At 52.8% G+C, this 22,267-nt stretch overlaps 1 protein-coding gene across 2 annotated transcripts in view; it reads right to left on the reverse strand.

The window, feature by feature from the left end:
- The window catches only part of SEMA7A (semaphorin 7A (John Milton Hagen blood group)), a 75,090-nt gene that overhangs the window by 20,797 nt on the left and 32,026 nt on the right, over positions 1–22,267 (reverse strand). For both annotated transcript variants that reach the window (XM_037911406.2, XM_037911407.2), the window contains 2 exons: positions 1,215–1,348; positions 271–312 (listed from right to left, as the gene is read on the reverse strand). In XM_037911406.2, coding sequence (XP_037767334.1) covers positions 271–312; positions 1,215–1,348 — 176 coding nt within the window. The remainder of the gene's footprint in view (positions 1–270; positions 313–1,214; positions 1,349–22,267) is intronic.

Here is a 22,267-nt window from a genome sequence, read left to right on the forward strand (position 1 = left end):
TCACCCCCGTCCCGCCAGAACTTCCCATCCCACCCCTGACCCTCAATTCTTCTGACCCATGTTCCCCCTGACTTCAGCCTACATCCTCCACCCCTCTAAGTGCCCATCAAGGTTCCTTTTACACTGGGTGGCTTAGGAGTCCTACCGCTGAACGGAAAAGGTACGCTAACAAAGCAGAGGTGAGAGTTACAAGGGCTCCTCTGGACTATCTGGAAAACTCCTGATATTTCTCAGAGAGCTAAATCCACCTGGTGAGATCTCCAGACTTACTGGCTTTTGGCAGGCTTCTGTATCATGTGCAGGGAAGTCCTCCTAGAGAAAAGGAATAAGCGTGGGTTAGTTCCTGCCCTTGCTAAACAACTGTCTGGAAGTGAATGACGAATGCTGGCAAAGTTCGGTGAACCCATGCTCCACCCATGGGCTGAACTGGCCAGGAAGATGTGGGTGGCTGCATGGCTGGGTCAACACAGATAGTCGGCACTTTCCAGATGGTTCCCATGTGGAAGCCACGGGTTGGGAGCACTTGGGAGGCTGGGCCGGTTCAGGGCCATGTCTGGGAGTTTGGGATAAATGGAGGTGGAAGCGGGGCCGCAGGTGGGCAGAGGGCTCAGCTGGGGGGAACTAGTAGTGGGTTCAGGTCAGGATGCTGTCAGAGGGCTGTCAGGAAGGGCTCAGGTCTCTTGTTGGGGGAAGTGAGTAGGCATCAGTGGCTGGGTGGAGGAGGGAGTGTTAAGAGGGTTAACCAGACTGTCCATTTGTATGACAGCAAGAAGGGTGGTGTCTGTGCCTTATCCCTAAGGGGTTAACTTGCCTGGGGGGAGTGGAAGGGCATGGAGACAATATCACCCATGCTCCCACTGCCCAGTCCATGGTATAATTCAGAGCCCAAACCACACTGGCCTCCATCATCAGTGATGTCACTGGCTAGTCTATGTGACATCAGAATCACTAATGCTGAGGTCAAACTCTGGTTGGTCAGCTCCCTGGATAGATCGTGCAGGGTGGTTATCCAGAGGGATTAAAGCACGGGGCTGGGTGTTGAGACACTGGCCTTCTCTTCCCAGCTTTGCCCCTGACTTGCTGGAGGCGGCTGGGCAAGTCACTAACCTGCCCTGGGCCTCTGTTTCCCTAGCTTGCAATGGGGAGAATGCGGCTGAATGACTTCACAGTGAACTTGGGAGGCTAAGCCATGCACATCTATAAAGCCTCCTTACCGTGTGGTTACTGGAGCTCTCAAAGTCGAAGTAGTAGAGCTTTCCCTCTGCTCCCACCAAGAGAGAGGAATTCCCCTCCTCATGGTAGAGAGTTGTGAGAGTCTCATGCTTGTCCAGCAGAAAGCGTCTCTCCCCTAGAAAACACAGCAGAGACGAGACTCAGCAGGAGTGTCCATGAATCCAGCAGGGTCGTTGTCTGATTACCAGCCACCCTGCCCCACTGAGGAACAGGAAGTACACACACTGATCTATGCTTCTCAGCTAGTTACTTTTGCCACATGGTAAACCCAACTGCAGAGACACCCCCCAGATCAAAGAGACCGTCACCATGTGCAGTAATCATTAACACCACACCTGACGGATGGACCATCTAGTCTGGTACTCGGTGCCTTTCAGAAGGAGGCCCAAATGCCCAATGCACATCCACTTGTGCCATGCTGCACTGGGGGGTGGAACCACTTCTTACCCTCACTCGTCCACCAGCACAAGTCTGGAAAGCTCTCGTCAGCTTCCTCGTAGCAAGTGAAACTGCAGGCACTGTGCACATTGGAGCAGCTTCTCACAACTGTCCTGAGCATTTACCAGCCCCTACCCATGTGACATGATGAGACAAGTATCTGGCCCATGAGAAAAAAAATAAATGGCTTTCCCCAAGTCAAGGAGAGCCCGGCCAGGTGGGGGCAGAGCAGGGGTCCGGAAATCGGGGCTCCTGGCTTCTAGTCCTGCCTTTCTGTGCCCTGCTTCATTGTACCAGAGCCCCAAAGCACATTGAAACAGAGTCTCTGCTACAGAAGGGAGCTAATACAGCCATGAGCAGGGGCTCTGTGTGGGGTGTGCAGCATGTAAAGACACTGTACCATGGAGCAATTCATGTTAGGGCTGGGGCAGGGGTTAATTCAGGTCAGATAAAAGCATTTGAGCTGCTGGGGGCTTAACTCAGCTGTGTCCACTGGGAGCTAGAGGCCTGAGGAGAACCAGCCATGTCTCCACTTTTGCCTAGTGAGGGTGGGCCGTGCCCGTCTCCTGGCACTGATCACGCTGGCGTGGCTCAGCCTCCAGCACAGAGGGGCCTGAGCCAGACCCCTGCAGTTGGCTGCCCCGAGCGTTGAGGGCACTCAGAATCCAGCCCCCCTCCAGATCCACAACATTTTGCATGCAGCTGGTGTCTAGCACAGGCCAAACCCCCACATCTAGCCACCCCCAGATTCGGGGGGGGGGAATCCAGATCCGAATGCAGGGGCTCAAATCTCTCTCTACCTACCACACCAATAGCCACCCTCACTACCACCCGCACACTGGTGTCTGCCAGCTGATGCCTCCCACTTCTGGCTCAGCCATAAACAAGAAGAGAGCTAGAGAAGCAAGGCAGAGAGACACAGGAAGGGCAGGGAGGATCCTGATGCCCTTACAGGACGTGGTGGAAGGGAGGGGTTGGGAATATTTGATGCAGGAGGGCAGCAGATCAGAGTGGTCTGTCACTGACTCCAAAGCAGCCGGGTTATTGCTCTTCTTCCCAGACACCGCTAATTGCTAAGTGCGCTGTGCATCTGACCCTTCTGTCTGCAGAACAGGGAAGAGGATTACACAGCTGCTGAGAAACTGGGGGAGGAACAGATGAGATTACAAGGCTGCAGCCCTCCCAGGCAGACAGGAACAACATGCCAGACAGCCAGCATCCAGCCTTGAAGCTGCCTGCCAGTGTTGCAGAATCATACACTGCTCCCCCTACAGCAGCTCACAGCTGAGGACCTCAGAGTGCCAGGTAAACAAATTAACCAAGACTCACAAACCTGGGAACTAGGTCGCCCTGTTTTGCAGATAGAGAAACTCAGGGAGATCAAGCAGCAATAGGACCTTCCGCGCAGCAAGTCAGTGGAAGAGGGAGGAACAGTCCCTGCTGTCCTTACTTACAGGCTGCATGCTCTAACCACTAGCCCACATTGTTCCATTTTGCTGCGCTCCCACGGCTCTTCCCCACCCAAGATCTAGTAGGTCAGAGGCAGCATGAGCTAGGTCAGGCCTTACACTGCTGCGTTCTATTGCTGACACCACCAGTGGCCAGGCACATGCTCTCCAGCATTGCGGAACTAACACCACCTCTGAAAAATCAGACAGCTGTTCCATGGCCTGAGGGGCCCTCCTACTTCCTGTGCCTCATGAGGGTAATAAAACTCACTAGAGGGGAGGTGGTCTGGGGAATGGTGTTTACAAAGTGCAGTGAACTGATCAAGCCCAGTCCCAGTGGTGAGGAGGATTGCTATTTATTCGTCGCTTACGCAGCAGTGCACCGAGGGTCATTAGTGCAACGGCTGAGCGGCGGCGAAGATCCCTTCCCTGGAGAGGCTGTAGTGCGACTGCGTTGGTTCCAGGACGGGGAATCCTCATTGTCAAGTCGACCTGTGAGAATCACCCACCCTGGGATTCGTTAGGTTCTGCTCCAGCTGGGCTGGGCTTTGAGGGAAGCTCTGGGCTTCTTCCTCTCCCTGGGGCAAGGGCCCTCTCCCGTTGATTCTCATGTCACAGCTGAGTTCTCTAGCAGAGTTCTCCTCCCACATCTCGCTTTGGTGCCTGACTCTGCAGGCCTGGAGCCACAACTGGAGCAGAGAGACCTGCGAACTCAGCCTCCAAGTGGGGGTGATGTCCCTGGGCAGTGCAGCTGCATCTGTGCCCCCTAGGGGGTATCTATAATATAGTGTAAAACAGGGGCATGCGCTAGTCGGATCCCTCCACCGTAGCCACATCACTCAGATCGCGAACTGCAGGCTGGCCACAAGACTGAGCGGGGAGCTAATCGGCAGCCTTGATGAAGAACGTGAAGCCCCGGGCTGCCATCAGAAGCGGTATTCCCCACTGGCACACCAACGAGTACAATGCACGACTTGTGCCCGCCCCCCCCCCGATTTGCAGCTGGTTGCTACAGGCCAGAGCCTTCCTTGGCTGGGCTGGTACACTCTCCTGCTTGCTAGTGAAACATCTCCCTGCTCTCCACTCTTCTCCTTCCTCTACTGCAGTGTAGCTGCTCCTTTCTGCTGTAAGCTTCCTCCCAGCGGTGCCCTGCCACTAGCAGCAGACATGAGGATCCTAGTTTTTCCCTAGACTGGGGGCAGGGGCTGTATCACCATCTTCTCTATTAAGAGCCAGGCACACTTAAGTTGCTGTGTCCAGACTATTCAGAGATCTGTCATTGTACTGACTGTCTCTTACCCTGGCCATCTCGCTGCCCTGGTCTACACTTGGGCCTGCATCTCTTTACCTAGGTTGGGGGCTAGAATCCCAGCCTAGACAAAGCCCGATGTGTGCGGCCGCGTGGGAAGTCCGCACTGGGGCTGCCTGTGCTTTGCCCGACAGAGGGTCTGCCGACACCGCAAGAGCTGTGCATGCGCGAGCCCGCCTCGCTTAGTGAAGGCAGCTGAGAGAGGGTGACACCCGTCTGGCGGAGACCCTGGGTACGTACTCCGATCGCTAGCCCACACTGCGCTGTCTCTACCGCTAGCATTACCCAGGTTAGCTGGACCCAAGCTGGCTCGGGAGGCTAGCCCGGAACCAGACGTTGCTGCGGAGACAGACTAGCTGTTGGGTCTTTGACGCCAGCGGGAGGTTCGCTTTCAGCCCAAGCGAGCCCATTCTTTCCTGCTGGGAAGGATCAATCATCGGTGCGCATTGAGCCTCAAGTACAGGAGGAGGGGGCGGGGGAGAGTCTGCAGCCCACATGAGCCAAGGGGAAAAAGGCCCCTGAGCAAGGAAATAAATCTCCGGCACGTGCCTCTTGATTGACAGAGTCAATGCGCAGGGTGGGCAAAGGGCAGGCTGCACACGACCGAGCTTCCTGGCAGGCGCCTTCAGCCACGGCGCAGGCTGCCTGCCTGTCTGGCACAGCTGCTGTACTCGGCAAGTCAGAGGGCGCCTTGATTGTTCTGGTGGCTGCATTGTCTTCTCTGTGCCTCCTCCTCACAAGCAGCAGCACCTGGGATTCCAGCAGGGGAGCTTCCTCCCAACAGTGTCCAGCTGGGACGCCGCATTGTGAACTTCCTCCCAGCAGTGCCCGGTCAATGCAGAGTGAGCACCTCCCTGGTCTGACCATGTTAGCGTGGGCCAAGACTCCAGCAGTGGCTTGTCAGTGCCAGAGCCCAGCAATGCGAGCTTCGCCACATCACTGCCCATTTGACTGTAGGCTGGCCCCATTGTAAAGCCTGTACTGGACCCCACACATCACCTACTGAGGCAGCGTTGTACCTTCAGGTCACTACGCGCTGTGCCATGATGCTGCGACACGACATGGCCAGATTACCCGTCCTCCCTGCAAACAGAGGGCTCACCTCACCTCACCCCGCAGGCTAAGCTTGCAGGAGACAGGACAGAACCATGAGAACGGGTGCACGATCCTTGTATATCCACAGCGGCCTGTATCGCCGTACCCCAGCCCCCTCACTCTGCATCTTCACCAGAGGGGTTAAATTCCTTCCACTCAGCCATTTGTACTGCAACGTCAGCCTCTAGCGCAACTCTGTGGCTGCACTTATCACCGCTTTGGTCAACTGCAAGTCACTTCCAGGAAGCTCGCTGCCCACCACATCCAGATGGAAAATACAGCAAACCTCAAGCATGTAGTGTTGTGCAAGTCAGTTACAATCACAAAAGGCTTTTGGGGAAGAGATCAGGGCAGCCCTGGTATAGTGCTAGAAAGTACCATCCCTTCACGGCTTGGGAGAGAACGGTACATGGGGTTGTCTGCACACAATGCTCTTACAAATGTAGCCTGCTTGCTGACATGACCTGACTGGGTCTCCTCCAGGATCTGTCCTCTGCAATCCCACAATGCTCTTTGCCAGAGCACCGTCTGTCTCGTGTCCTGGGTGGCTTGCAGGCCAAGTTGTTCCTTGGTTGATCCCTTTCTTGCAGATCCAACAACTTGGGCATGTTCAAAGTGTTGGGCCCATGTTCACTGCTGAATCTTCACCAGATTGAGACACTGAAGCACAGGGAGGTGAAGTGACTTGCCCAAGGTCACCCAGTGACTCAGTGACGGAGCCTGGATTAGAACCCAGAAGTCCTGACTCCTGGCCAGTGCTGGGCAAATACTGCACAAAAGTGTGTCCATGTCTTTCTTAAAGTGTGGTGCCCATAAATAGCAACCTCAACTGGCTATATCAAGGTAATAACCTTGGCTCCCCTAGGGTTTTACATCACAGTAGTTATGGCCATGTAAAATCCACACCCCTTTTTGCAGGGAAGACATAGCCTAGGTGCCTGGATAAATAAAGAGGAACCCACTGATCTTATGCTACCAGCATACTCTAGCTCTTACTTGGGGGTCCAGTGATCTTTTTCCCTCTTGTGTAACATTGGTCTTCATCCTACGTTCAACAGCTGATCTAGGGAAATACATGCTGCCTTCAGACTTCCATTTCCCTTATGCAGCACAAGGCTGCTCCCTTCATTCCTGCAGATTTCAGTTTGGCTTTTTGCAGTGTGGGCGTTTCGGGAGACTGAGTTTAGTTGAGCTCAGCCATGCTCCAGAGCTCTGCTCAGAGCAAAGCTTACACAGAAGCTAATGACTTGTTTCTCTTTGAGCGGCTACAACAAAAACAATCATTTTGCTGGTGCCAGAGCAGTAGTTGTTTTTCTTTCTGTCAGATGCTTCAAAAGGGAGGGTTGAATGGTGGAACTCAGAATACACAGGCTTGCCAAATGCCATAAGTACTTGACTCGCTGCTTTGTTTGGACTCATCTGCTAACCAGGGTTGAACCTGTCTGGTGCTTGGATGGGAGAACTCCAAGAAGAGCCCAGGTCCCGGTACTCTTCTCTCTGAATTGGCATGACCCCCAGTGCTCCCAGAAGTGCGGTGCTGGAAGTGCTGCCCTTTGACGGATTCCCCGTGTGACCTTGGGCATTGATTTCAATGCCTCAATACATTTAAGGATTTGGGTGTGCCTCAGTTTCCCCCTCTGCACAATGGGGCTAGTAGTTCTGCCCTGCCACACAGGGGTATTGTGAGGATAAATATATTAAAGACTGTGAGGTGATCACATGCCACACTAATGGGGGCCATATAAATAGACTAGATTTAAAGCCCAAGGCTTGCCCACTGGTGGGGATTTAAAGATCTCATGGCACTTTGGTGCAAAAAGGGGCGCTACCCCCAATATCCTGGCCAAATTCCAACTTGATAAGCTGCATTCTGTATTCCTGTTGGGGTTCCATTTTAACTCTAGCTGTGAGAATTTACTGGGATACTACGGCTACCATGATCCACTCCCAGAGGTGGGTTTCAGAGTAGCAGCCGTATTAGTCTGTATCCGCAAAAAGAAAAGGAGGACTTTTGGCACCTTAGAGACTAACAAATTTATTTGAGCATAAGCTTTCGTGAGCTACAGCTCACTTCATTGGATGCATGCCAGAGGTGGCTGCATGTCAGAGGTAGGCAAGTTGATCCTCACTCATGCAGTCTGTAAACGCGCTGGGATCCTTCTGGGTGAAAGGTGTCAGGTTGTTCTTCGATTAAGAGACCCAAACCCTCTCCAAGCCATGCTCTGCTTTTCCATGCACAGCCCCAGACTGGCATTTTCGGTGTCTGGTAGGAGAATCACCCCATGTGCATTCTTGATCTCCATTTCAGTGGAGGGGGAAAAAAAAATTGCAGTTCCCAGGAGAAGACTGACCCCTCAAATGAGACAATGCCATGAGGAAGGAGGCTTCCCACCCACCCTCCAAATTCCCATCAACTTGCTCTGAGCTTTTCCATGACATTTTATCTGGGTCACACAAAAGCCCCAGCCAGCTGAAGAATCAATGGAGCAATTGTCATTTCAGATGCCAACCCGAGTGGGAGAATGCATACAAGAAAGGAGAGCTTTGTGCTTTCCAGGGAAAGCAGCCAGATCAATTACTGGCAGATACCAGGACCTGGGCACAGCAGAAGAATACGGGGCAGAGAGAGATAACAATATGTCCCACAAGAAAGTCGGGCAGGTGGGGGTAATGGAGAAGCAGATAAGGAGAAAGAAGGTGCTCTCATAGGAAAATGTCTCCCGTAATTAACTAACAAGAAGCGACCCATCCAAAGAGCAAATGCTACTTCTCCCAACTACTAAGGGAGCTTGCAAACGTGGTCAGTTGCAAAGCAAAGGAACCAAGAAACAGACTAGCTTCTATCGACCTGGGGCTGTTCATGTTATTCAGCTAAGCTGAAGGGCACCACAACTGATCTTCAGTCTCAGTCAGCTGTCCTTGCACACCATATAGTAGGAATAAGCACGTTTGTTCTTTTACTTATGAGGAAGTGAGGAGGTGAATGGCCTCCTGGTACAAATGGCCCAAGCTCAGTGGGGAGTTGCCTTGATCTGCTCCTTCCAGGCACTGCAGTGTCTGGCACACAGGAATGTAGGACTGGTCCATCCAGTCTGGTATCCTGCCTCCAGCACTGACCAGAACCTGCTCCTTCACAGGAAGATAAGCCCCTCTTGCACCATGCCCCCATACTGCACCTGGCCAATTGTTCAATGCTCCAGCCAGATTTGGGGGTGGGGAGGGAGATTTCTTTCCGGACTCCCCACCCCCTGCCTCCCCAAATGTAACCAGTTTATGCTCCGAAGCCAGAGTCAGCGTGGTCTACTGCAGTGGTTCTCGAAGCCGGTCCGCCAATTCTTCAGAGAAAGCCCCTGATGGGGCGGGCCGGCTTGTTTACCTGCGGTGTCCGCAGGGTTGGCCGATCGTGGCTCCCACTGGCCACGGTTCGCCGCTCCAGGCCAATGGGGGCTGCAGGAAGGACGGCCAGCACATCCCTCAGCCCGTGCCGCTTCCTGCAGCCCGTATTGGCCCGGAGCGGCGAACCGCGGCCAGTGGGAGCCGTGATCGGCCAAACCTGCGGACGTGGCAGGTAAACAAACCGGTCCGGCCGGCCAGGGGCTTTCCCTGAGCAGGCAGCAGACAGACTTTGAGAACCACTGGTCTAGTGGATTAGGTCTGCTGGTCTCATGAGCGTAGCAGTTCAGAGTAATCAAGTTCTACTGCTGGCTCACCGGTGGTTTGAGCAAGTCACTCCTCACTTCTGTACAGCAGGGGCTGTAAAAGAGGGATATTAGCTACCCACCCCCTGGATTTCAGGAGAATATAGTGGCTAATGTGTGTAGAGGGTGTCAATGCTCCTATATGCGAAGGCTTTAGTATTAGTGCCCGACTACAAATATCACCAGACATTAGTACAAGTATTAGTGAGTCTTTAATTCATTCGTGCTTTAAGAGCCTCGATTGGAAGTTCCTATTACGGCTCGGATATGGTCGGTTAGCAGGACTCCCCAGTCCTCTATTTCTGTTCTTCTCTTTTTAAAAATAAAAAAGAATCATTTACATCCTGGAAACCCCTTCAAAGGGGAAAAGTGCAGAGGGGCCCCTTCAGGGAAATAGACTTCAGTAGGGGGAATCCCTTCTCATTTCCATGTAAAAACCACACAACCCCCTAAAAACTAAAAGAGGTCAGCTGCTCTATTTATGGTACTTATCCAGCTCCCATTGCAGTAGTATCGGATACGTCACAACACAGGCTGTGCTATTATCCCCATTGCCTCAATTCTCCATCAATGCAGAGTGAGACTCAAGGATGGGCCCAGGGTCACACAGCAAGGGCGTTGCACTAACCACAGATGCATCCTTCCTCCCCAGCATGCCCATGGGTCTATGGACAACGACAGCAGGGTATTTGCTCTGGCACGAGGCTGTGTTCTGCTTGCATTACACTGCAGACAAGTTACCAAGGGAGAGGTCAACTCACTGCTGTCATCAGTGGTGTAGCTACTGGCAGGCAGGGTGAGCGAGGGCAGCAAGCGAGGAGCAGCCGCCCGTGATCAAAGGAGAAGGGAAACACATGATGTTTTCATGTGCTCAGTCACAGGCTTCCTGGCAGTTTCCTGATGAGTGGGAGCCTGTCCCAAGGACTGATCAGACGTGGCTCGCTGTCCAAAGCGGCTCACTTAGTCACTGGCCAGGGGGCCTAGAGATCTCTGCTCAGCTGGACCTGGTCCTGCTGCTGTATCCACCCAATTGTGTGCTAAGTTCCAATCAGACCCAACTGACAGCACAAGCTGCACTGAGGACATGATCCAAAGGCAATGGACCTGCACAGGTGGCACGGATGGCAGGTATAACCCGGCCTGCGGACCCCATATTGCCCAACTTGGCTCTCAGATTCCAGGAGTCTGTAGAGCGGGCAGGTTAAAAAAAAAAAAAAAAAGTCTCCTCTTTACTTGTGATCTGGTTTGATGTGATCAGGGGTCACAGAGAGGCAACAGGGACAAGCTCCCCCCCCCCCCCCCATGCTGTTCTTACAGAGTCACTGGTTGGCATAAACCCGAGCTTTCTGTGGAGCCGGCCTGGTGACAACAGAATGGATTCACCCCTCCCCAGAGACCAGAACAGGCCAGGATCTGGTTGTTGGGGGGCGGGGAGGGAAGTCTCCCAACACAGGTACTGGGTCTCAAGGCCCAAGAAGAGGGGATGTGGCAGGGGGAAACTGGGAATGGGAGGGGGCAGGCTGGTGTCACAGCCCAGCGGCAGCTGGGGATGGGCTGCTGTAATTTTGGCCCTTGGAACAGACCAGGAAAGGGAGGGGTCAGGATGGTTTAAAGTCACCATGGTCCCACCCTGCTGGGCTGGGTCTGTGTGCGCAGTGATGCAGCGCACCGTCAGCCCTCCCACATTTCCTTGTAGCCCAGGGCAGCAGGAAGGGTTAATGTCAGTCTCCCCCATAGACTTTAAGGGACCATCATGATCATCTAGTCTGAGCTCCTGAATATCACAGCCACAGACTTTCACACCCCCACTCCTGTAATAGACCCCTAACCTCTGACTGAGTGACTGAAGGCCTCAAATCATGATTTAAAGACTTCAAGTTAGAGAATCCACCACTGACACAAGTTTAAACGTGCAAGTGGCCCGTGGCAGAGGAAAGTGAAAAACCCCCATGGTCTCTGGGGAGAAATTCCTTCCTGACCCCAAATATTGCGATCAGTTAGACTCTCATGAGACTAGACTCTCACAATGACTTAGCCCCCAGGCCGGGTTGAGCAAACTGGTTTTTGTGGTTGCTGGCTTCTTCACTTCAGAAAGCACCCAAGGCTGGTCTGTCTCATGGCTCCTCCCCAGTCCCATCACTTCTATGGGGGAAGGCCACTGGGACCTGTCTTCCTCTTGATTCTCTTCTCAGCATCTTGGGCCTTCCCACGCTCCCCCTACCCCCCTAGTAGAAATGGGCCATGGAGCTGGTCTGAAGTCCAAAGGGTCCCAGAGGGATTTCGGTTGGCTTCCATCTCTCTGGTCAGGGATTGACCTGGGGTCCTCTTGAGCTAAAGAGCCAAACTCTCAGTGGGCTGGACACGGGAGACCTGTCACACTCTGGCCTGTGGCTGCACCTCCCTGCCAGCACCAGTTCATACACCTGGTGAGAGCCAGTAACCCTTCACCCTGGGGTGCTACACAGCCACACAGCCAAGCAGAGGCAGGGAGAAGGCACCGGGACCACTGCAGCTATGGGTTTGTTTGCCCTGGGGTCTGGGAGTTCCTTGCCTTCAACCTTGTGATAAAGTGCTGTGAATGGAGTGAGGCTGAGGAGAGTTTGTGGAGTTCTTGGTCCTCTGGTCCCCGAGTGGACGTTACAGGGGGAACCTAAGCATGGAAGGGACCTCTGGGTAGGAGCATCCTCTAGTTCTCTGCTAAAGGACATCATAATTATCCCCATTTTACATACAGGGAAGCTGAGGAACAGAGGGCTCTATTCCTTGGGCAAGTCGCTTCTCTCCTCTGTTCCTCAGCGTCCCCGTCCATCACATCCTAGTGCTCCATTCAATAGACTGCACTGTCTCTGCCCTTCCATACGGTGAGCCTGGTGTCTTTGCTCACAGTGTCATGTCTCTGCCCAGGCTACAAAAGAGGTGGGATTTGTCAACACCCCATGTGCAGAGGCTGTAGGCACTGAACTAAGAGGTTCATTTGCTCTCCCTTCCCACTGAACAAGGAGGGATTGTGGTCTCCCACATCACCCGCTGCTGCCCGAGTGGTGACGCTGGTATGTCAAGGCCATTGTTTATCAGGACCCCTTTGTCCTACACTGTGTGTCATTACTCCAGCTAAGGGCAGCACCATGATGGCGCTTGTATCATTTCAAGGCTATGCTCCCTGCTGAATGATAAACTGTAACACCCAGAAAGACGGTGTGTGCCAGGTAGGATGTGCAGAGGAGATAGACTCTAATGGCCAACATTTCACACAGCAAGATCCTGCTCTGCCTAAGACTGGAAAGAGGGGAGAAAGAGCTCAGCTGGAGAAGAGAAATAGCTGCTCTCTGACACTTCCATAGGGGGCTGTACAAAAATCCCAATTATTATTACTCAGCAGTGCCCAGAGGTGGTAGGTGCTGCCGGCCTTGATCCGGCTATTGAGGGCAGACCCCAGGGTCTGTGGGAAACCCCATTGAAATCAAAAAGTTCTGCGTGGATGCGCCTGTATGGATGCAATTGCAGGATCAGGGCCCTAGAACAGGGGTGGGCAAACTTTTTGGCCCGAGGGCCACATTCCGGGTGGGGAAATTGCTTGCAGGGCCGGGGGTTGGGCTGTTGGGGCGGAGTGCAGGGTGTGGGAGGGGGTGCGGTATGCAGGAAGGAGCTCAGGGCAAGGGGTTGGGGCAGAGAAGGGGTGCGGGGTGCGGCAGGGGGCTCAGGGCAGGGAGTTGGGGTGCAGGAGGGGTTCAGGCTCCAGCCTGGCGCTGCTTACCTAGAGCGGCTCCGGGATGGTAGAAGCGCGCACCGGGGCCAGGGTAGGCTCCCTGCCTGCCTGCCCTGGCCCCTCGCCACTCTGGGAAGTGGCCACACTACATTCCTGCGGCTCCTGGGGGAGGTGGGGGGCAAGAGGGCTCCCATGTTTCCCTCCCCTGTACCCCATTCCTGGCCAATGGGAGCTTTGGGGGAGGTACCCTCAGGCAAGAGCAGCATGCGGAGCTCTCTGCCCTGCCACCCTAGGGGCTGCAGGGATGTAGTGTGGCTGCTTCCCGGAGCGGAGCCCACAGCAGTGGCAATCCCGCGGGCCGGATCCAAACCCCCGAGGGGCCGGAGTTTGCCCACCCCTGCCCTACAGGGAGACACAGTACCTGCCCTCCAAAGCTTATCTAAGACAAACAGGATACATACGGAGAAGACAGTAGTCAAGTACTGACATCTGGGGATGGGGTTGTCTTATGACAACATAAATCCTGACTTTCCGTAAGTGTTCTTTATCTGCCTGACCCAATTGCCCTTCAGGCTAGCCATGCAGAAAGGCTGATTTCTTGTGTGTGCTGCTAATGATCAGATGAGCTCTTACACATCTAGCCCTACATCAGCAAGGCTGTGCGGCCACAAAACCCATTGGTTCTGAACAATTCACTTCATGGGCTGCATCTTTATCGCCCCAGGACATAAGGGAGGCAAATGTCTGAATCCTGCCAAGCTACGGACTAGGCACAGAGAACAATGAGGAAAAAAGAAAAAAAAAATCATATGCAATTAGACAAGCCAGGATAACATAAGAACGGCCATACTGGGTCAGATCAATGGTCCAGCTAGCCCAGTATCCGGTCTTCAGACAGTGGCCAATACCAGGTGCTTCAGAAGGAATGAACAGAACAGGTAACATCAAGTGATCCATCCCCAGTCATCCACTTCCAGCTTCTGGCAGTCAGAGGTTTAGCGACACTCAGAGCATGGGGTTGTATCCCTGTCCTTCCTGGCTAAAAGCCATTGATGGACCTGTTCTCCATGAACTTCTTTTTGGAACCCTGCTATAGTTTTGGCCTTCACAACATCCGCTAGCAATGAGTTCCACAGGCTGACTGCGTGTTGTGTGAAGAAATACTTCCTTTTGTTTGTTTTAAACTTGCTGCCTATTAAATTCATTCAGTGACCCCTAATTCTTGTGTTATGCAAAGGAATAAATGAATAAAGGAAATGTTACTTTCTGCACACCAGTCAACATCTATCATATCCCCATTTAATAGTCTCTTTTCCAAGCTGAAAAGTCCCAGTCTTTCTAATCTCTCCCCGTGTGGAAGCGGTTCCATACCCCTCATCATTCAGGTATAAAAAGCAAATCAGCCTTCATGCTTCTGCTTCAGGATGCTAGCTAAGGAGTGACTGCCTGGGGCTGGGAGGACTCTTCCATCAAAGGCATGTTGTTGCAAAATTCTCCCTAGTGGGGATTGATATACACCATCCTCTGAAACTGGCTAGTGGGCTAGATGGACCATCAGTCATGGCAAATCTCATGCCCCTCCTGTGTAACCATAGAGCTGAGCAGAGAGGCAATTTCATTTTGGGGAGGATTTCAGTATTTTGAAATCTGGTTTATTCTGACTCTACATTACAACCAAACATTTCGAAACCCTCTGCAAAAGGGAAGGAGCTGCGCAACCTGCAAGTCCTGGACCCCATGGCAAGCTGCTGGATGGGCTGCCCCCAAGCCACGGGCCCTGGAAGACTGGGGAGCCTGGGAACTTCTGGAAACCTGCCTGGCAGGTGGCGAGCATGCTGGGGTTCTGTCAGAACTGTATCAAAATCAGACCATCGCTGTGGAATTTGCCAAATCAGAACAAAAAAAGTTTCAGTGGGATTTTTGTGACCAGCTCTGTAGAATTGTTCTGACTGGAGAGAATTAGGTTTAGAATTAAGCCATATACAGAGCAGCATCATTTATAAGAACACAGGAAATAACTCACCAGGACAAGCCAATGGGCCCTGAACTCTGGTATCCTGTCAGATAGGGGTTAATACTGGATATTTCAGAATATACAACAATGACCCAGTGCCCTAATGATGCCCCTAATTGTGACAAACTATACTATCCTTCTTGACTCCAGCTGGGAAATCAGCTTAGAAGCATGAGCTTCAATAACCCTGGTAATACTCGATCTTCCATGCTCAAGGGATGCACAGCAACACGTCTCCATAAGGTGCAGTGAGTATATTGCAAAGGAATCAGCAATTACTGGCCTGATATTCAAAGCTGCCGAACAAACCTGAGTGGGGGCTGTGAGCATCTGTCCCCTTTGATAATCAAGCCACATGCACTCTGCTTGTTTTTAATTAGTCCATATTTCTATTCCAGTAGTTCCCAGAGGCCCCCCAGTCAAGATCAGGGTCCTGTTATGCTAGAGGCTGGATAGCAGAATTCACGTACAGCCCTGGATCTGCACGAATCAGTTTCAATGGAAGAGGAGACCAGTGGCCTGGGATGCCAGTTTAAGTAATACAGCCCCAGCTCTGACAGAAAAGGCACCATCACCTTTAGCTTCCATCTAGACAGCCATCGCCAGAGGCAGGGAGATGAAACCTCATGGCAGTTTTACCATGGTGTGACCCACCTGGCATCATGAGGTGGGTGCACTGGGTGCCACTTTAAGTCCTATTGCGGGACATCAGGCCCTGCAGGGAGAGCGCTCCCACCTGAGCCTCAATCCCTTTCTGCTCTGCTCCCTCACAAGCACATTTACTGTGTCCTGTAGCTCCTGGTTTTATTCTTTCCTGGACTCAATGCAAGAGAGGGAAGGAAGGAAGGAAACACTTCAGGACAAATCAGAGGCACTTCACATCTTGGCTTCACGCTTCTGGATAAGAATCCTGAAGAAAGGGCTGTGCTGGGGCTTGAAAGCCCACAGAAACCAGAGGGTGAATCTATGGCGGGCTTCTGAGCTCTGACAACTCGTCTAGTGCTGGGGAATTTTTGAAAATAAAAAAAAAAACCTAGGAACTATTTTTACAATAATAATAAAAATAATCCCAAGGAAAAAAGAGAACATGACAGAGCAAGGATTTGGGAATTCTGTGGGTGTCCCCACTGTGGCAGGAACCCTCATAAGTTTCCCACAACACAGACGGATCAGAGCCTTACATCCCTTCTGTGGTGCCAGGTCACATACGGATAAGCCCCTACACCGGGAATGAGGTCAGAGGTACCAAGTACATCCTGTATTCCATGGTTTGAGCCAACATTTTAGTAAGACTATTGCTAATCTATAAACAGAGTGGAGCCGTGGAGAGGGTGGACTCAACCCACTTCAACTGGAAGGGCTCAGTACAGCCGAGGTATGGGCCGGGGGAAAGCAGCCTCGGGATTCTGGCCAGCACCAACACAGTGCTTAGGTCCACAGATGGACTGTGCTGGCAATCCCTTGAACTTTAACAGGAAACTAAGTATGAAGCCGTTTTAGACATCCTCAAACCTCAAATAAGGAAACACAGCGGTTCAGCTGGTGCCTGTCGATGACATGCAGAGCCGGTTCTTTCCTGCTGCTGTTTCCCTATTTTCCCCCCTACAAAGTAAATCTGAGAGATCGTTACAATTTACAGATGCACGCCCTCTCATTGGAAATTTACAAGGGTTCCTGCCACAGTGGGGACCCCCACAGAATTCCCAAATCCCCGCTCGGTCGTAATCTGTCTCATTTTAAAAATAATTTTGAGGAAATAATTCCTAGGGTTATTTTTAAAAATTCCCCAACTCTAGAGTGGTCAGAGCTCAGAAGCCCACCCTAGGTTGGTCCTCCATCCCCTTCAGTTTATGAGGGCTTTAGAGCCGCAGGACAGTACTTTCCCAGGGATTCTTATACAGAAGCATGAAGACAAGGTGTGAAGTCCTGGGATGCCCCAATCTTGCCAGTGAAGGTGGGTGGGGGTCTTCCCCTCCACAGCCATCTCATCTGGAAATTCAGTTCATCGTTGCTTTTGCTCTTTACTTCCATAGTTACCCGAGTACTTCCTAATCTGTAATGTATTGTCACAAACACCCCTGGGACCAGGAGGCTGGGCTCGGCTATTATCCCCACTGTACAGATGGGGAAACAGTCACGGATCGGCTCAGTGACTCGCTGAAGGTCACACAGGGTGGCTGTGGCAGAGCAGGGAGTTGAACACAGGCAAGTGCTCCCTCTCCTTGGCACCTCTCTGCTGTTCTTATTTCTCTCTAACTGAATTGGAGCAAATTAAGGCTGGGGTTTGCAAAGGAGCAGGGAGCAGCCCAGCCCCCCAGCAAATGGCAATGGGACTGGAACATCAAACTCCCAGCAGTATAGCCACGAGAAGATCTCAAAGCACCTTCCAGCAATGAGTAAGAATTCTTAACCCTTCTTTTCCAGATGTGGAAACAGAGGCACAAGGTGGTGAAGGCGACTTGTCCAAGGTCCATCACTGATTCAGTGCACAGCTGAGACCAGACCCCAGCTGGCCTGAACCCCAGCTACGTGCTCCGAGCACCAGGTCGAACTGACTCTCTGCTGAGGCCAAGCATGTGGGGACTATAGATCAGTAAAGCCCCAAACACAAAATGACCAATTATCAAATGCTGGGCATGGCTGTCACCTTGTCTCTCGTTTATTGCTGAAGGGGGTTAGTAGATAGTTGAGCAGGAGTTCTGCACCTCCGAGACTCGGCATGTGTCCAGTAGTTGCTTGTTGAATAAGAAAAAAGGCCGGGGTCAATAAGGTAGGAGGGAGGGGACATCTCTCCCTGTCTCTCAGACACACAAACTCTCCCTGTCCCAGAGCTGAAGCTCAAGCAGTTTCCTGCTCCCAGCCATGGCACAGTCCCGTCAGGGCCAGAGACACTCTAGGGCACTCGGATTTATCCTTCCTGCTCTCCATTGCTCAGATTCTTTGCCGCTGCCAGTTGGTTATCATGAGGCCCTTCCCAGAAATCATAACAGTGGCATCTGTGTTTATCCTCCCTGTCTGGGAGTCTAAGTATAAAGAGCTGGTGACTGGATGTAGGGATGTTTATGTCTGTCAACTTCTGCCTGCAGTTTTTCGAAGCTGTGCGTCAGCCCCCCCACGTCCTCCCAGGAAGGGCGTGGAGCAGGAAGGGAGAGAGGATGAGACCAGACGGCTGCGCCTTTGCCTGAGGGAGTCAGTGAAGCTTATGGCACATAAAGAGCATTGGCTAATCAGTGTCTGAGACATAACAATGTGCTGCCAATATTGTAACTGGAGGCTCCCATAGGAGCATTTCTCAGAAGCGTTCCAGGGTGGGTGTGCGGCAGGGATGAGGGTACATCTCTGAGCCCTGAGGAGAAGCCCTCCTTAGCGGGGCTGGTTAGTGATACCTAGAGAGGGTGGGACCCCAGCAGAGGTGGAGGGGATCCAGCTCAGCCCCTCCTTCAGCCTGGTAATGGCAAATTTAACTCAGGGCCTCTCCATGGAATCAGGTACCTTGCCATGGCAAATCAGTCATTTGAATTTAGAAAAGATGTGGACGCATTGGAGAGAGTGCAGAGGAGAGCCACAGAAAGGATCAAGGGTTTAGAAAACCTGACCTAGGAGGGAAAAGTTTAAAAAGCAGAGCATGTTTAATCTTGGGGAAGAGACTGGGGGGAGACCTGATAATCTTCAGAAATGTTACAGGCTGCTATAAAGAGGACAGCGCTCGATTGTTCTCCATGTCCACTGAAGGTAGGACAAGGAGTAATGGGTTGAATCTGTAGCAAGATTTAGGTTAGATATTAGGAAACACTTTCTAACTCTAAGGGTGGTTAAGCTCTGGAACAGGCTTCCAAGGGAGGTTGTGAGATCCCCCTCATTGGAGGTTTTTAAGAACAGGTCGGACAATCACCTGTCAGGGCTGGTCTAGGTTTACTTGGCCCTGCCCCGGCGCAGGGAGCTAGACCTGGTGACCTCTCCCAGCCCTACCTTTCAATCATGCTAGGATTTACATAGCGCTTTTCATCCCCAAAGCGCTTCATGGACTATGGCTGAAAGGTTCAAAGGTGCCCAAATCCCATGGGGTTTCAGGGAGATTTGGGGCTTTGGCAAGCCCAGCCTGCATATGCAACTGCTCTGAAACACAGACACTTCTAGGACAGAGGGCAGCAGCCAGAGACTGACCGTGAGAAAACCACTGCTCTAAACAGACACACCAGGCACAAGGGAGATAAAAGGGCTTCTCATGAGTATGCAGCATTTTACTGTCTGATCTACCTAACGATCCTTGCTCCTCCAAAAAGGGCTGGGGGAATTGTACCCATGCAGACCAGACAGGACCTCAGCTTTGAAGGTCTCATGCCAGACTCCAGTAAACTGCCTGGAATGGAAGAGCAGAGAGGACCTTGACCTCACCCAGATTTGAAGAGTTGGTGCTAAGGAGACTTATTTTTATCCTAGACCATCAATTTCTGAACCTCTCTGCAGTGTGGACAGGGGAGCCAAAGGTCAGCCAGAGGTTGCGAGCAGGCTGCCGTGCACATTGCAGACTAATAGCTCCCTGCAGAGTAATAGCTTCCTGCGCCGGGGCAGGGCCAAGTAAATCTAGACCAGCCCTGACAGGAGATTGTCCGACCTGTTCTTAAAAACCTCCAATGAGGGGGATCTCACAACCTCCCTTGGAAGCCTGTTCCAGAGCTTAACCACCCTTCGAGTTAGAAAGAAGGAATGTGGGGTCACATGCCCCCCCCAGATTGATTGGTCACATGGTGAGGCCGGGCCCCCTCCCTGCCAAGCGAGCTGTGTGGGGCAGGGAGAGGCAGGAGGGGAGGAACAGCTGGGAGCTGCTCGGAGGTGCTGCTGCTTTGCCGGAATGGGGGGGCCAGGAGTGACTCGAGCTGTTCTGGGATAGGGGCCCCCCCACTGTCAGCAGGCACTGGTCATCTATGGTTTAATCACTAGGACACTGGGTTACAAGCTAAACAGACAAGCCAGACACCAGGGAGGTGACAGAGGTAAAAGGTGTTCCTCGTTAGCGTGCAGCATTTTACAGTCTCATCTACCCGTCCACACACCACCAACATCCCCTGAAAGCTCCCAAGTGAGCCTCTCTTTGCCTAACAGCTGCTCTCTTACACTTGGAACAAATGCCAGAGGGGATGCAGCTGGTCTCATTCAATGTCACTGCCTCTTTGCTGGAGGTAGAGGGTGAGGAGACAAGAGCAGAACATTGTTATTCCCACCTGTATCCCCACGGCACTGGCAGCACCTGGCATGGGCTGGGTGCAGTGATGAGCTGCCAAAATCTTAACAACCAGTTCCCTATAAAAAGTTCTGATTTAAGGGATGTGCCCTAGTATATATTTTTTGTATCAACTGGGTTACCATATGTCCGTATTTTCCCGGGAGGAATTTTTAAAATTTAAGAATTCCTCCCAGACGGCGATTTAAGAACCAAAAAGCCTGACCTGTCCAGTTTAAAAAGATGGGCCTGAACTAGAAATGAGCTCTGTTTCACATGTGTGGGTCCCTGCCACTCCCTGAGGGTGTGCTAGGGTGACCAGATGTCCCTATTTTATAGGGACAGTCCCGATTTTGGGGTCTTTTTCTTATATAGGCTCCTATTACCCCCCACCCCCTGTCCTGATTTTTCACACTTGCTGTCTGGTCACCCTAGGGTGTGCACATGTGTGGGTCCCAGCTGCTCCCTGCCCCCCTCATTGAAGCAGGTGTGCAGGGTTACTGACCTGGGAACTGCAGGGCACTAGTGGACGTGGGGCCAGCTGCAGACAGGGGCGTGGGGCAGGGCTAGCTGGAGACAGGGGGGTGCGGGGCTGGCTGCAGGCAGGGCAGGGAGTGCGGAGCTGGCTGGAGACAGGAGGATGCGGGGTTCGCTGGAGACAAGGGGGTGCGGGGCTGACTGTGGGCAGGGCAGGGGGTGCGGCAGGGCTGGCTGGAGGCAGGGATGGCTGGAGGCAAGGGGTGCGGGGGTGGCTGGGGACAGGGTGGTGGGTGCTCACGGGGAGAGCAGCTCGGAGCAGCCCGAGCAGCAGGACGCAGCCCAGGCCCAGCAGAGCAGCCGGGGACCCACCAGGCAGCAGCGGGAGCCCCAAGGCCAGGGGAGCAGCAGCAGCAACAGGGCTCGTGTCCAGGGCCAGGTGGCAGCCCACATGGCTCCCGCAGCGCAGCGCCCCTGGCGACCGGAGGAGGAATTACATCACTTCCTGGCCAGAGCCCATCAAAGCCTCAGCGCCCCCTGCAGGGAAGCGGGTTAACAACCGGTTCTAAAACTGCTTCAAAATTTAACAACCAGTTTGCGCGAACCGGCTCCAGCTCACCACTGGCTGGGTGCTCTGTGCTATTGGAGACCATAGTATCACCCCAGCCTGAATTCCAATGTCAGCCCCAGAGACCTAGTGGCAGCAGGGTAAGCCTCGATCCCTATCGGTGTAGATTTTTAAGGGAGTTGTACGGTGGGGAGGATGGAATCTGGCTTGACAACCAGAGGACAAATGAGCTTTAAACAGCCCAGACTCCTGGGGTGCAATTCTGCAATGCACCTCCACGGGGGTGCAGCACAGATATCCTAACCCAGCAGATGGGGCAGAGGAAAGGTTGCTTAAAGCAGGCTGCATTAATTTATAGCCTGCCCTGGCCGCTTCATGTGTCCAGGTGTGGTCACAGGAAGGAGAACACTTCCCCTGGGTCCATTTCCAGCTCAGACACGGACTCACAGCGTGACCTTGGGCAAGTCACTTTGCCTCAGTTTCCCATCCGCATCATGGTAAAGATGAAAGGCCTAGAGTCCTCTGAAGGGCTGAGCACAAATAAATGCCTATCAAGCACTTGGAGAGCCTCAGACAAGACAGACCATCGAGGGTACCAGCTGCATGAAGAATTACACTAAGGCGGAATACGTACATTTCAAGAGCTCAGCCCTTCTTTTCTGAAGGACTCAAAGGCCATGGAGCCTTCCATCTCCAAGGTGAATGCTCCTCTCCCACCCAGGTCTGTAGGGTCTGAAGGGCGTTGCCAACTGACTGCGCTTAGATCAGTGAGTGTCTCAGTCTCCACCCCTGGTGGGACACAGGTCAACATCACAGAACCATCCCTCCCCCACCACTTGTCCCCCTTGTGGACCTGGGTCTGAAGGGGCCCTGAGATCCTGTGCTCCCCTCTCACTCCTGTTCAGCACCCAGGCACATGGGTGGAGCAGAGGGAGATAAATATGAGCTACTTTCTCCCCTGCACCTGATCTGGGGATAAAGAGAGCTCTTTGCACCCTCCACCCCCACTGCTTTCCACCCAGCCTCTTGCACTTTACAAGATAAAAAAGCAGCAGGGAAA

This window comes from Chelonia mydas, chromosome 10, assembly GCF_015237465.2.
Source record: "Chelonia mydas isolate rCheMyd1 chromosome 10, rCheMyd1.pri.v2, whole genome shotgun sequence".
Taxonomy (NCBI): Eukaryota; Metazoa; Chordata; order Testudines; family Cheloniidae; genus Chelonia; species Chelonia mydas.